Below are 14,963 nucleotides of genomic sequence, written 5' to 3' on the forward strand. Positions count from 1 at the left end.
CACAGGGGTCTGTTGCACGGCTTTCAAAACAGAAAGTTAAACCTTCTTTGAGCTTAGTTTTCCAATTCCTCCGTTGCCATGGATGGTACAATGACCGCAGGGATGCGCGGTCTCTGAGATAGTTCCAAATGTGCCTCCAAAATGCACAACAGTGGAAACCTGATTATAACCTTGTGCCCAAGGCATGCGGAGAAGAGCTCCTCTCCCCAAGTATCAGTTCCTATAATCGGGCAGTGATCATACTTAGGCAAATGCTGTGCATTCGGTAGATCAGATCTTACGAGAAAGTAATTCACAACACAATAAAAACTCCTGCAGCAGACGAAAACCTCTTTAGTGAGAACCTCAGAATGACTGACTCCTCCTGTATACATTCCTAATGTCACTTCATAATCGTCTTGTTACATTAGCAGTGGGTAGAGTTCAGTGGCATAAAAAGTTGAATCAGTCTGCCTTTGTTGAAAACTGAATTTTGTCCATCCAAGTAGTTCCCACATTTAAGCATGCATCAAAGTCACCAGTGAAACTTGTTAAAGATGCAGTTTCCTGGTCCCACCCTCAGAAATTTGAGTCTGGAGATCAATGGCTGGATGTGGCCATGAACATTCCCCAGGCACTGCTGGCAATTCGAATGCAGACCACATCGTGCAACCACGGGTAAGACATTTTCCTGTGGGAAAATAAACTATGAGCCTGGTGAAAAAGTTATCAAGCAAGGTGGCTCTTCTGCAGGTCCCAGAGTACGTCTATCTGTAAAACTCAGGGACTGCACACAGAGTTACCATATCACCATATCTGCTCCTAGGCATATGCTCAAAGGTGCTGAAAGCAGGGACTCAAGCAGATGCTTGCCTGGTAGTGTTTGGAGCAGCATTATCCACACCAGCCAAAAGGTGGAAATAGCCCAAATATCCATCAGTCAACAAAATTTTTTTTTTAATGTGGTGTATCTTTATTTTGGAATATTATTGTTTAATCACAAAAATGAAGTAAACGACACAGGCTAACAACATAGTTGAACTATGAAAACACTATGCTAACTGAAATAAGCCAGACACAAAAAGACATATATTGTATGATTCCATTTCTTTGAGGTACCTAGAATAAGCAAATTCACAGAGACAATAAGTGGACTGGAGGTTGCCAGGGGCAGGAGGAAAGGGCAGGGGAAGGACTGGGAGCTACTGCTAATAGGCACAGAGTTTCTGTTTAGGTGGATGAAAAAATTTTGGAAATAGATGGTGAGGATGGTTGCATAGAACTGTGAATGCGCTTAATGCCACTGGATTGTACACTTAAAATGGTTAAAATGTCCAACTTTATGAGATATATATCTTACCACAACTTTAAAAATAAGTGAAAATCACTACATTGCACACTTTAAGTGTGTAAACTGTATGATATATGAATTATATCTCAATAAAGCTGGTGAAAGAAATAAGGTGCTGAACTATTAAATTTCAGAATCTCCTTTTAGTTTCACTTGTCGATGGGTCTGTTTTGCAGGTTGTATTTTGCTGTTAATCATTCAGAAAATAATTATTTTCTTTGAAATTAAAAGAGCCATTCCCTCTATGAAAACGAACCAGCTTCTGCAGAGGTGTGGGGTCTGTCCTTCATGGGTGGGAAGAGGGGAAAAAACATCAACCTTTGAGTTTCACCAGTGCAGGATATGTTACAGCACAGATATGTTTCAAGTAAACAGGTGTTCTGTGACATAATTATCCTCCTGTCCCTTAACCTTGGCTCTGTCCTCAAATGACTTCTCTTCCTGTTGTGTCCCTCTCTTGGTGAATCCAGCTCCTTGTAAGACAGCAACCATCTCCTCCCCACTGAGTGGATGACTCCTGAGCTCCCTCCCAGAGTCTCTGCCTTCACCCCCACATCAAGTTCTATTGAGTCTGTCTCCTCAAAATCCTTGTCTTTTTCCCCTCCCCACATCCCTTTCTTAGTTCAGGTCCTTACCATTACTTGTCCGGACTGTGACAGCCTCATTGTTTACTTACATGATTGTTCTCAACAGCTACTGCCTCCTGAAGGTCAGAGACTCTTGTCAGACTCAATCATCATTGTACCTCTCACAAGTAGCACAGTGCCTGGCACTTAGTAGATGCTCTGCCATTACTTACGGTCTCAGTAACATCAAGAGCTATAACCCTAGGCTCTGACCCAGTTCCAAATGCCTGTGTGGTGATTTGTTTACTCTGCAATCAACTGATGAGCAAACACTGTGTTTTAGGACCTGCGCTACATATAAAAAAGAGAAGATGACTGGCAGTTGAATGGGGGGGTAATATATAATGAGGAATTATATAACATAGTGTGATAAATGGAATAGTAGATGTGTATGAAAATAGTAGCTGTATTGCTGAGGGAGCAAAAGGCAGAACTGAATAACTCAGAAAGGAAGGGGCACCTCCTTTTCTGTCTTCCCACATTTTATAAGTTCTGTGAGGACAGGACATTTTTTACCCATCTTTGAATTCTCCTTCCAGCTCCCCAAGGCAATGCTTGTATATAATAAGTGTTCCATAAATATCCGTTAAATAAAGAAATATATGAACACATGAATGAGGCAGATTGTAACATTTAGCGCCAGATGAGTTTAGGCTGGCCTCTAAGAATTTGTCGCTCAGGATATGATTCATCTCACACTCAAGAGGTGCATATAAATCTCTTCTTCATGATCTAACTTGGACCCACTTTATAGGAGCGGTGGCATGTGCAACTGTGACAATGTGCTTGATTCTCCCTTTTGCACAGGATGTCCCTTCCATTGGCTTTTTCAGTTCAGCAAACGTTTACTGACTAGCTCTGTCTTCAAGATGCTGTGCTGGCTTCACACAGCACAAAAGGAGAAGCACGGGCTAGATGGGGCCCAACTCTGCCCCGGGGACGTTAAGCATTCATCTTTTGGAGGCCGGGACTCCCTGTGTTTACTGAAAGAGACAGCCAAAGAAAAGGCCAAGCATGGACCCCTCACGTTGCTTACCCTCAGGTCAAGTCTTTCTCCTTGGGTTAGAGAAGTATTTTATCATCTTATTTCTGCTACCTTAAAAAAAATCCCTGGAAAGTCCCAGAGATGCTGTTCAAATCCGTTTAGCATCTTCCAGAGGGTGAGAACCAGAAACCAGAGCAAAGATATGTGTAGCTCCAGGATAACTGCTCCCAACTGGCCCTGATCTTAGAGGTGGGCAGGTCCGAAGGCCCACAGGACATGGCCATGTAAACGGCAAAGTTCCATATGAATGTGAGTAACAGTGACTGTAATTAGGACGGTCCCACCATAACTGATTGTGTTGGGTCAAACTCCACATAGAGGGACAGCAGCTTTCACTGACCTGAGTGTTGATAGGGGCTCTCTGGCTCCGAAGGACTCTCTGGGGAGTGAGGGTAGCCAGCGGTGCACGGGGACTGTGTGAACACGTGCCCAGGTCCTGGAGAGGGAGGGAAGGCCGAGCACGGAGGCTGCTGGAAAGAGTCCGGATAGGTGGCGTTGTGTGGCATGAGAGGCTCACTGTGGAGGGAGGCACTGCGGAACTTGGCCAGAAGGCTGAGCTGGGGGTTATATTCACTGTGCCTTGGCACGAGGACGGGAGGCAGCACTAGGATAAGAAAGGAACCAGTGGATTAGAATTGAGCATTGGCTCCTCGGCACAAAATCCAGTGGACGCTTGCTGTTTGTGTCTGCCCATTTTCTTCATGATAAAACTCTGTTTTCTGGGAACTGCCCACCCACCATTCTTTGTGCTTATTGTAAAACTGTCAATTAAGGTTCCGTCATTTCCCAGAAAGTGAGCTGGTAAAGCAAACTAAACACCAGTGTTTAGTACTTAAACACTCTTGCAAACTGAATATTAAGCAGAGTATCACAGTAAAAAGTTTAGAGGAGAATCATTCTGAGGTCAGCACACTAAAGAGACTGCCTATTCATTCCTACCACAGAAATTACCAGAACTGCCCTATTATCTGGCCTTCTGCAGGACTAATTGTTTGTGTCTTCTTTTGATTCTGCCAATAAAGTGGTTTGGTTTTTTTAAAAGGCAAAATTGGTTTCTAAGTGATGCCCAGAATATTTTTCTTTCAGAGACCATGTTGAATTATTCAGAGGGGCAGCCTAGTGTTGCTAAAGTTAAAAAAAAAAAAAAAAAGAAGAAGAAAAGAAAAGAAAAAATCTACTTGTCTTTATCAGAAAGCTCTTAAAGGTACCTAAAAATGACTAAGTAAAAGATAAACAGAGAGTAATACAAAGCAAATCAGTAAAAGATAAGCATCAATAAAAAAACCTTAAAAACAAAGCCCTATGTATGTTTTTTCTGGGTTCCACATTAAAAAAAAAAGTGATTTTGATCCTGATTCTATACAAAATGTTAGGAATGGATGCAATTTTCAAGGTCAAGTATTATCCAGGCATTCCTAGTTCTTACTGACTTCTAAAGTGTCAGAGTGCCTGGCATAAAGAAGATAATCAATAAATGTGGTACAACCTGTGACCAAAGTAAGTTCCAGAAAGAGAAGCAGAGAAAACAAGGAGGAAGTGGTCAAAGGCAATTGCAAAGCTCTTCTAAGGGAAAATAATCCTTACCCCCAGCTGCCAAAATGGAAATCAATTGAAGAGCCAAAAATAAATAAATAAATAAAGAAATAAACTACAAGATAGATACCAGACATTTAAAAAGAGGAAGAAAGAAGTTAATATAAATTAGCTAAGTCCTCATCTTTTGTATTAGTCAATGAAATTACCTGAAGGTGAAAGGTTCAGAAACAGATATATAAGCATATTATATAGGATTACCTCCATAATTTTTAGTAATTAATGTATAAACATATCGTCTACATGTATAAATATATTATCTAGAGTTATGTCCATAATTTTTAGTAATAATGGAGGGAACAAGAAAAGAACTAACCAAGAATGATTAAGAGAAGTTGTTTCTGGAGATGGATGGGGTAGCTCTTGTTTTTAATAATATTACTGGTTTGTTACCACATGCAAGTATTGATGAAAACTTTGATAAAAAGTAAATGTTTTGGAATAAACAGATGACAACAATAGCGATAAAATAACAATAACATCAATCACAAAGTCTACCACTTCTCTGCCATCATACGTTTATCTCTTTCCTAACAAGCAAGTTAGAAAATAAACAGGTAAATGAAGTTTTAAAACTAAACCACCCCAGCTGAGGGTGGCAGAGAAACAAATGAATTCTTCCCCCTTAAAAAGCCAGTGTATGTGTCTATGTGTATAATGTATGACATTACAGAACTCTCCACATCATCATCTAAAAATGAGCTGGATGATAAGCTATCACTTCCTTTTATGTGTTCCATGAGTATGTGGGAACAAAAAGATGACCTGCTTCATGAAAGGCGGGGGGGGCCAACAGAGTCCATGGTATATGGCCCGGAAGGGGGGGCCCAACAGAGTACATGGTATATGGCTTCTTCTGAAATGACACTTCATTATAATGCTAACAAGGCTCAAAACAAACACTCATTTTTCTTTTTTGGATGAAAAAGAATTGGGATAATCTCTGTAACTTCAGTTGTAGTGTAAAATATCTATAAGGTATTCCTAACATTGTTAAATGTAATGCCTTACACTATCCAGAGGCAGAAACTTCTATTTCCTCATGGGCCAAAGATCTGAGACACCAAAAAGAAAAAAAAGGAAAAAAAAAAAAAAAGGTTTGTTTTCCTTTATTGAAACAAATGTCTTGATAATGTATTTTTTACCATTCACCTAAAACCAAAGGCAGTGATTTCTGTAAAGAAAACCAATGGTAATCATCCCGGCTGGCATTCAGCTTGACTGGCTAGTTTACCTTAGATATGCACTGGTCATGTTTTTAAATATTTCCACTCAAAACATAGCTGTCTTAGTCCATCTGGACTGTTATAATAGAAATACCATACAGTGTGTGGCTTATAAACAATAGAAATGTATTTCTCACAGTTTCCAGGGCCGGAAGTCCAAGATTAGGGTGCAGCAACGTTAGGTTCTGGGGAAAGCTCTCTTTGAGGCTACAGACTGGGACCTTTTTTGCCCTCACAGGGTGGAAAGGGATGAGGGATCTCTCTGGGGCCTCTTTAATAAAGACACTAACCCCATTTGTAAGGGTCTGTCTGCATGACTGAATCATTTCCCAAAACGACCGCCCCCACCTCCTAGTACTATCACCTTAAGGATTAGGTTTTCAACATATGAAGGAGAGGGGGCACAAAAATGTTCAATCTATAGCAATAGCTATTCCTAATTACTAAATTCTATTTCTAGATCATAATTGCTGCTTACAAATATGACATAGTAAGATTACAGACATTGGTTTCAATTTTATGCCACCTTTTAAATACAACACCATCTTAACAACTAAGCACCACTTGGGGAAGAACAGTGGCAGGAGTTATTCCTGCTGCATATGGGGTGCAGAGCAGAGCTGAAAAGATTTTGTATCTCTTTCAAAACTCATGTGGTTTTTATATGTGGGTATTTTATGTAGAGAAGAAATTATACTCCTGAAATAAGCTCCAGTTGCATGGAGTAAAATCATGACACACTACAAAAACACTGTTTGCCCAGAAGCTACTAGACGCAAGCCATGCAAAGTGAGATTTGGGGACTGATAACACTTTACCAGCTGCTAGGTGTCAGTCAAGGAAAATACAGTTTTGAGGTTGAGACTGAACTGTTCAGAAACTTATTAAAGTTAGCAATTTGACAGGGTAATTTTATATCTGTTGAAATGCAGATATAAAATATTTTATTATAGGGGCACCTGGGTGGCTCAATGGATTAAAGCCTTTGCCTTTACTTCAGGTCATGATCCCAGGGTCCTGAGATCGAGCCCCGTATCGGGCTCCCTGCTGAGCAGGGAGCCTGCTTCCTCCTCTCTCTCTGCCTGCCTCTCTGCTTACTTGTGATCTCTGTCTGTCAAATAAATAAAATAAAAATCTAAAAAAAAAAATATATATATATATATGTATTTTATTATAGTAAAAAAAAAAAGCAAACCTATGCTTGCCTTTTTATTTTTGTCTTCTTAAAATTTCATTTGCCACGTAATTCGTTTACATTACAAAAGTACTGATATTTGAAGGATTGAAAATTTAAAAATTAAAACGGATCCTTCACTACAGATAGTTAGAAAGAACTTAAATAAATGATATAAAAGGTTGTGTGAGTAATAAGAAAATCAGAGTGTAGCCTTCAGTGTTCCTAAAATGGGGGAAGGTTGTCAAAAAAATGAGATTTCAAATGCAAAAAAACTTAATTAAGCTTTATGATAACTAGGAACCCAGTAAACTTGCTTAATATTAGCACCCTCACTGTTCTCAAAATATTTACTTTAAACATGGGCAGAAAGTTAAGTACAAATTTGATTTTTCTAATAAAAAAACAAAAACAGGGCGCCTGGGTGGTTCAGTGGGTTGAGCCATTGCCTTCGGCTCGGGTCATGGTCTCGGGGTCCTGGGATCGAGTCCCGCATCGGGCTCTCTGCTCGTCGGGGAGCCTGCTTCCCTCTCTCTCTCTCTCTTTCTCTCTCTGCCTGCCTCTCCGTCTACTTGTGATCTCTCTGTCAAATAAAGAAATAAAATCTTTAAAAATAAATAAATAAATAAATAAATAATAAAAAAACAAAAACAAAGTTAGGAATAAAAAAATCCCGGATGGCTTAAATATTACCTTAAAATTAATACAATCTCCACCCATCTTTCATTTTGGAAACTAAAACCTAAAATATTATGATATGAAATCCATCTGCCATATGTAAATATATTCACATTACCATTTCTAAAAAGAACCTTACATAAACTAAAACACAAACTAAGCCTTTAAAATTAGGTGTTCTAGGGGTGCTTGGGTGGCACAGCTGGTTAAGTGTCTGACTCTTGCTTTCAGTTCAGGTCATGATCTCAAGATCGTGATCTCAGGGTCCCGAGATCAAGCCCCACGTTGGACTCTACACTTGGCTTGGGAGTCCGCTTAGGATTCTCTCTCTCACTGCCCCTCCCCTGCTCATTCTTATGCTCTCTCTCTCTCAAATAAATAAATCTTTTTAAAAAAGTTTAAAAATAAAATTAGGTTTTCTAGTATTCAAAAGGAAAGCCAGAGACATTTAACAATATACTTCTTACAATGTACATTTTACAACTACATTCCTCAGAAAGAGGAAAATGATTTCTTAATGAACATTTTTTTCATTGGGTATATTCTAAATGCTTAATATAACTCAAATCTTTGAAACAAAAAAGGTATCAAACCACTGTCTTAAAGTCAGACCTGGATGACTTTATTTTTTTTTAATATTTTATTTATTTATTTGACAGATAGAGATCGCAAGTAGGCAGAGAAAGAGGAAGGGAAGCAGGCTCCCTCCCGAGCAGAGAGCCCGATTCGGGGCTCGATCCCAGGACCCTGGTACCATGACCTGAGCCGAAGGCAGAGGCTTTAACCCACTGAGCCACCAGGTGCCCCAGATGACTTTTTTTTAGTAGGCAGAGAATCCAGAGAGAAGCAGGAAAGAAAAGAAGAAGGCTAAGACCTATATGATCTAGTGGAAACCCATCAGATTCACCAGGACTTTCTCAACAGTCTTATAGGGACTAATCCTGGGATGAAGTGACGGTGAGAAGCATCTACACCCAGGCAGTTTTACAATAGGATGGTAAGATCTGGAAGCCTGAAAGTCACCTCACAAAGACCACTGGCAGCTGAGCACAATTTCTCCACCATTGCTGTAAGGTTAATTGAATTTTGGAGCCAGGCGGCAGGCTGGACCCCCACCACGGCCCGCATGCCTAGACAGAACCATCTTTTAATGTACATGGGCCATTCCCAGAGCTCCTGGGCCAGCTCTGGTCTTCTGGGATGAGGCAAACAGCCAAATAGGGAGAGGAAGCTTCTATTAAATCTGCATCCCAGCAGCCACAGAAACACTCAGTCCAAGAGGAATGGACTCCAACTGTTCCAGTCAGTGTGAAGGACAAAGGTAAACTCCAGACTTCAAAAAGACACACAAAAATGTGTGTCCACACACACACGTGTGACGGGTTTCAGAATGATATCTTCTTATATTTAAAGCCACACTTAAAAACAATTGCCAGTCTCTCCCAGCCCCTGTTTCTTTCATTCCCTGAAAGGATTTCCAGCACTTCTTTCACTGGCTGTTTGAAGACCCAGATAGGAGATACTTCCATGTATCTGAGCTTGTGGAAAGTGGCAGCAAAAACCTTCTTTAGGGGGCGCCTGTGTGGCTCAATGGGTTAAGCCTCTGCCTTTGGCTTGGGTGGTGGTCTCAGGGTCCTGGGATCCAGCCCTGCAACAGGCTCTGGGCTCAGCAGGGAGCCTGCATCTCACCCGCCCCCCCACCGCCTGCCTCTCTGCCTACTCTCTCTGTGTGTCAAATAAATAAATAAAATCTTAAAAACAAAACAAACAAACAAAAAAACCTTCTTTAGCTTGGTTCGGTTTCACTGAGGGACATAGGACAGGAAGGAGGATTTTTTTTTTTTAAGTTAATCATATCAAGGCCATATTAAGATCTTCAAATACCCCAAGAACTAGAAAAACCTGATGATAATAAACTCCATAATACATCCAAACTTCATTTTTCAAAATCACACAAAACTTACATGTATACTAAAATTATCTTCTTTCTAGATTTTTCTGACCACAAAAACAAAGGTTTGGATTACTTCCTCAAAACTGAACCTTCCCCTCTTCCTTTCTTTCGTTGGTGGTGTTGGGGGTGGGGGTCTTTGTCTCGCCTACGCCCCATCACTCCTCATCAACTGGGACACAGTTCCTCAACTTTTAAAACAAAGGATGACATCAAGAAAAAAACTCACCTGGAGTCTCCACCCGGCGGTAGTGATAGGGGTTAATGCACACCTCTTTCTGCTTGGAGCCAAATGGGAACTCACAGCACTCCAGCGGCTTCAGCTCGTGATGAGACTGGAGATCAGGCCAGCGCCACACGCGGCAGTAAATAACATGGGGCAAACCTTTGCGGTGGGACACCTGCAGCCGCCCATCCAGAGACCGGGGAATTGTCACACATTTGCTGGGCTGCCCTGGACAGCTGAGGGCCCTCTCCAGCTCATCCATGGCTCCTTTCTTCTTCTTTAATTTCTTCACTAAGGAGTCTACTGCCTTCTCTGCCCACTTTTCCTCTTCATCTCCTTGCTTCCAGCCTAGCAGTCTCTTCACTGCTGGGCTGGTGAAGGAGAAGAGGGAGCTGATGGGGGTGCTGGAGTGCATAAGAGGTGAACTGCAGGCGTCCAGGGCCAACGGAACTGGAGAGACGGCCCGTTACTGCCTGCAGGGCCTGAGGGAAGAATGTAGCAAGAGACTCTCCAGGGATGTCATAGGTACAAACTCTCCGGGGATGTTGTAGGTCTTTGTTTTCTTCTGGAAGTAACTGACCAATTCAGCTTGGGAACTCGGTTGACTTTCTCCCAGGCCCTACAAGGGCCTGGCCAACTCTGGAAAACAAAAACAAAAACAAAAAGACAAGACAAAGTTCTAATTAGCTTCATCAGGATAATTAAAAAAAAAAAATTAAACATTGCATATAAGGAAGAAAATACACTTCAAATGTTTTAGACTTGGAAAGTCTTAGTCACCTTTGACTCTCCCTCTCTACTATCCCCTTACCCAAGTCTTGGTAATTCTGTCTTCAAAGTGCCTCTCAGATTTTGATATTTCTCCGTTTCTGCCAACATGTGAGGTCTCGCCCCCCTCACCATGCTCCTGGATTACTGCAACAACCTCTGAAGTAGCTCTTCTCTTCCAATTCTAATCCATTTACTCCCCAACACAATTTTTACCGAGTCATTTTCCTATTTAAGAAATTACAGTGACTCCTTCATTTCCCAAGTATAAACTTCTCTCCCTGGATTTTGACGGCCTCTATAATCTTTCCACAACATGCTCATGCTTCTTCCTTTCTCAATTAGAGTTTGTGCAAGTAATCCATCTTCACTGTTGGAAAAATATATAAATGGAATAGAAAAAAAATTAGGACACTAATAATTTCACCATTTATGTACAAACTACTTTATAGGACAGTGGTTTTCAAAGGACCAGAGTTCCCATGAGGGGGCTGCTAGGGTCCTCTATTTTCCAATTACATTTCTGTGTGTGCTAGATTTTCTTCATGTGTTTCAACTTAAAAAAAATGTATCACAAATGATGATATGCAAAACAGATATGAGAATCCAAGTGTCATCTCTTAACCAGGCATTGAAGAGATTTGCAGAGATATGAAACAGTAACAGTCTTTTTAATAATTCTTTTTAAATATCATTTTTAAATAAAAATGTTTTTGTTAATATATAAGGGGTTTATCATTCTTTTTAAATGAATCAATAAATATGTTTAAGTTTTTAAGTCTTAATTCTGAAAATGGTAAAGGCTGATAGATATGAGCCACACAAAGAAAGGTTCTTTGGAGTTCTCAATAATTCTTAAGAGTAGAAAGGCGTCATAAAACCAAAAAGTTTGAAAACTGGTTTTTTTTTTTAGAAGTTATACATACTCATGGTACAAAAAATGTGTACACAAAAGTACTGTTGTCCCATTTGTTATTCTGCCTGAAAATCAGTTGAATACTTCTTCACCCTGTCATCCAAAGGAGACATTCTTTCCTTATTATTCAACAGTCCCATTTAAATTTCCTGAGGTAGAACCACACTTCCTCTTCTGTGAAATAGTTGGCTCAAACAAAACCCTCTCCTTCTTCCAGATTTTGGAAACCAGTACCTTATTAAAGTTTAAAGTGTCTGTTGGTAACATTTTGGAGCATGCAAACTCATTTCAGTATGTTAGAATCAATCTAGCTCAAAATCTCCAATGACTGCTTATTTGATATGCAGTAAGTATCATTTTCTCTTCCACTTCCCTGGAGGGAAAGTTGTACCTATCCGGGTACAATTATATAAACTTCTCCCAGCAAAGGTGCTACATAAACCCCTGCTGTCGTGAGAGTTGTCAGGCCCCCCCAGGGGAGGAGGATGTCAGCCTGGTTACAAGCAGATTGATGAGTTTAATAAATATAAAGCAGCACCCGCATCACTTTGTTCTTCATATAGACTTTAGCATTGAATAGAGAGGTAAACTCTGAGGCAAAGGAGACTTGAGGGCTTGATAGCTGGGTTTTCTCACTTGGCAGTTTGACTTATGCTCGGTTTTATTTGGAAAGGTTGATTTTGTGGCTTAACGATCATGAATTTATAAAAATAGTTAAGTCACCGTGTTCAAGGTCTGTTTATTTAATCAAGACAGGCTGCCTTAAAGCAATGGTTGAAGAGGATTGGGAGCTTGAAAGAGAAGTAACACAGTGCAGAATGACCTGAACCCCCAAAGAGCTTTGAATTCTGCTCAATTTTACATGGGACTTCCATGAGTACATTGTGAAATAAAGCTTGAAGTTTAAGTCAGGGATACATAAAAGCTTTTTACAAAATATTCAGCAGAGTTAAACCAAATAATCCTTCAAAAAATGTTTGCTCCATGAGACAAATAATGGTTCTCTAAACTGGGCTTTGCTGCTGTTGTTTTAAACCACGGGTTCCTACCTATTAATGACAGATGAAATCAATTTAGTCAAACAAAATAGCTTTTGTACAACAAAATAGACTAGACTGTAGTGCAGCTTACAAAGAAAGGGTATTATTTCATTAACACCCTCACTCACAGGCGTGTGCTGTGTGAGTGTGTACGAGTGTACACGCTCTTATGCTGAGGGTCACTGAGCAATTTGCAATGCACAACGCAATGCGGTTTGCTACTGTGGGTTACAACCCAGAATGACTGAAAAGCACCACCCTTAAACCAGAGATCCTGAAACCATGTCTGTTCGAGGCTCACCTTGGTGAGTGACTTTCTGGGCCACCATCTCTCCTCATCCGTTGGGGGCAACACCGAGACTGGTCAAGAACGTAAGGTCTACGGAACCCTGGCTCTGTGGTCTGATCTCACTGCCACATTCTGAATCTTTATGATAGCCTCATTAGTGGCTCCAAAACTATGCTTTTATTGCTCTAAGGCCCAGCACCTGTCTCATTACACAGAGGCCTTGGCATGGAGGGAGACCCCAATGAGTCAAATTCAGAATCTCAGAGTATTTCACACCAAATGTGTAATAAAAGCCTCTGGGTAGGGAAGAAAGAGGATAGAAAATATCAGAAAGTTAAGATTTAGTAAAGCAATGGGTAGGCATGCAGACGTTCAAACAATATTCTCTATACTTGCTCCTATGTTTGATATATATTTTTAATAGAAAAAGTAAACTCAAAAAGGGAATCAGACTTGGATTCTCACTAACACTAAGGCTTCAGTTCCTATTTGTCCAGGTTGCCACTTCAGGCTCATTAAGGCTTTTCCACCCACTCACATAAAGTTTTTGCCACCAGTAGAACAAAGGGCCCCTTGTTTATTTCCAGCTGGCCATTACCCGACATCAACAGTGTAGCCACCCCGTCCCCTCCGCCCCATGCAAGCTTGTTTAAGAGTGTCAACCTGGCTCAGAACAGCTTTCTACTGTCAGATAATTTAAATGCCCATAGACTATCTGCTCAAACTTACTGCGGACTCCTGAAAACACCAGTGTCCAGGCTTACCCTATAAGTAAAAGACAACACTCCCAGGGAGGTTATTAAAAAGCGGTTCGACAAATAGGAGTGGAGTTGTTAATATTGCATGTAGTTCCTCTATTCCTATAAAAAGTACAAAGAAGAATGAAACAAAACAGACTCTAAAGATGAATGTATGTGAAAGATTTATAAACAAAAACCTGACCAGATAATTTCTGCAACATCTAATAAGAGCTATGGAAGCGAGATGCCAGAGGTGGCTACACGAGGAAGAGTCCTTGGCCCAAGGCTGGGGGTTCTAGAAGGATTTTGGAGATGATAACTGAGTTGTACTTAGAAGGATTTAGGTCACAGTTAAAAAATAAGCTAACTTAAAGGGCACCTGGGTGGCTCAGTGGGTGAAGCCTCTGCCTTTGGCTCAGGTCATGATCTCAGGGTCCTGCGATCAAGCCCCACATCAGGCTCTCTGCTCAGTGGGGAGCCTGCTTCCCCCTCTCTCTCTGCCTGACTCTCTGCCTACTTGTGATCTCTGTCTGTCAAATAAATAAATAAAATCTTAGGGGCGCCTGGGTGGCTCAGTGGGTTAAAGACTCTGCCTTCAGTTCTGGTCTTGATCCCAGGGTCTTGGGATCGAGCCCTACATCAGGCTCTCTGCTCAGCAGGGAGCCTGCTTCCTCCTCTCTCTCTCTCTGTCTGCCTCTCTGCGTACTTGTGATCTCTATCTGTCAAATAAATAAATAAAATCTTTATAAATAAATAAATAAATAAATAAAATCTTTAAAAAAATAACTAACTTGGCAGATTAGGATAATTTTCTACCAATTCTTTTTGTGGCTAAATTCTCACCTTCCTAAGAAAACTCTCTATCCCTTGCCACAAACCAACTATGTGGTCTCTCTGAGCCCCCTCATTTTCTCATCTACAGATCAAAGGGTGGGGTGCTCACCCTCCCTGTGACGGTCTGTCTGAGCTATAGTTCCATGACTCCATGGCTGTTAGCTGTACCTGCCACATGGGACTGTGCAACTCATTTAGCTGCTACTGACGCTACATTGCTACTTCCCCCACCCGACACCCAGAATAGTCCAGTCTGAGACCGAAACCTTTACTCGTGAAGCTATATTGCATAGAGTGGAGCAAAACAACATTCCCTCCTCCACAGTTGTCAAACCGACCCTTTTCACAGCAAATGTCATCTACCAACACCACATGATTTTCACTCGTCTTTCCAGATTTTTGTTTCTTTCTAGCATTGTTTTTATTATCACTAAGGAGTAAGAATGAAAATGTATGCTTGGCATTACTGTGTTTGACATCAATTGCAGTGCCTTCCTCAAGGCCTTCATCACCCCAGATCTCCACAA

At 40.9% G+C, this 14,963-nt stretch overlaps 1 protein-coding gene across 5 annotated transcripts in view; it reads right to left on the minus strand.

The window, feature by feature from the left end:
* SMAD9 (SMAD family member 9) overlaps positions 1-14,963 on the minus strand; it is a 75,233-nt gene that overhangs the window by 15,085 nt on the left and 45,185 nt on the right. For all 5 annotated transcript variants that reach the window (XM_032880082.1, XM_032880084.1, XM_032880086.1 and 2 more), the window contains 2 exons: positions 9,853-10,488; positions 3,342-3,605 (listed from right to left, as the gene is read on the minus strand). In XM_032880082.1, coding sequence (XP_032735973.1) covers positions 3,342-3,605; positions 9,853-10,264 — 676 coding nt within the window. In that variant the 5' untranslated portion in view covers positions 10,265-10,488. The remainder of the gene's footprint in view (positions 1-3,341; positions 3,606-9,852; positions 10,489-14,963) is intronic.

This window comes from Lontra canadensis, unplaced genomic scaffold (genome assembly GCF_010015895.1).
Source record: "Lontra canadensis isolate GAN:19392208 unplaced genomic scaffold, GSC_riverotter_1.0 scaffold67, whole genome shotgun sequence".
NCBI lineage: Eukaryota > Metazoa > Chordata > Mammalia > Carnivora > Mustelidae > Lontra > Lontra canadensis.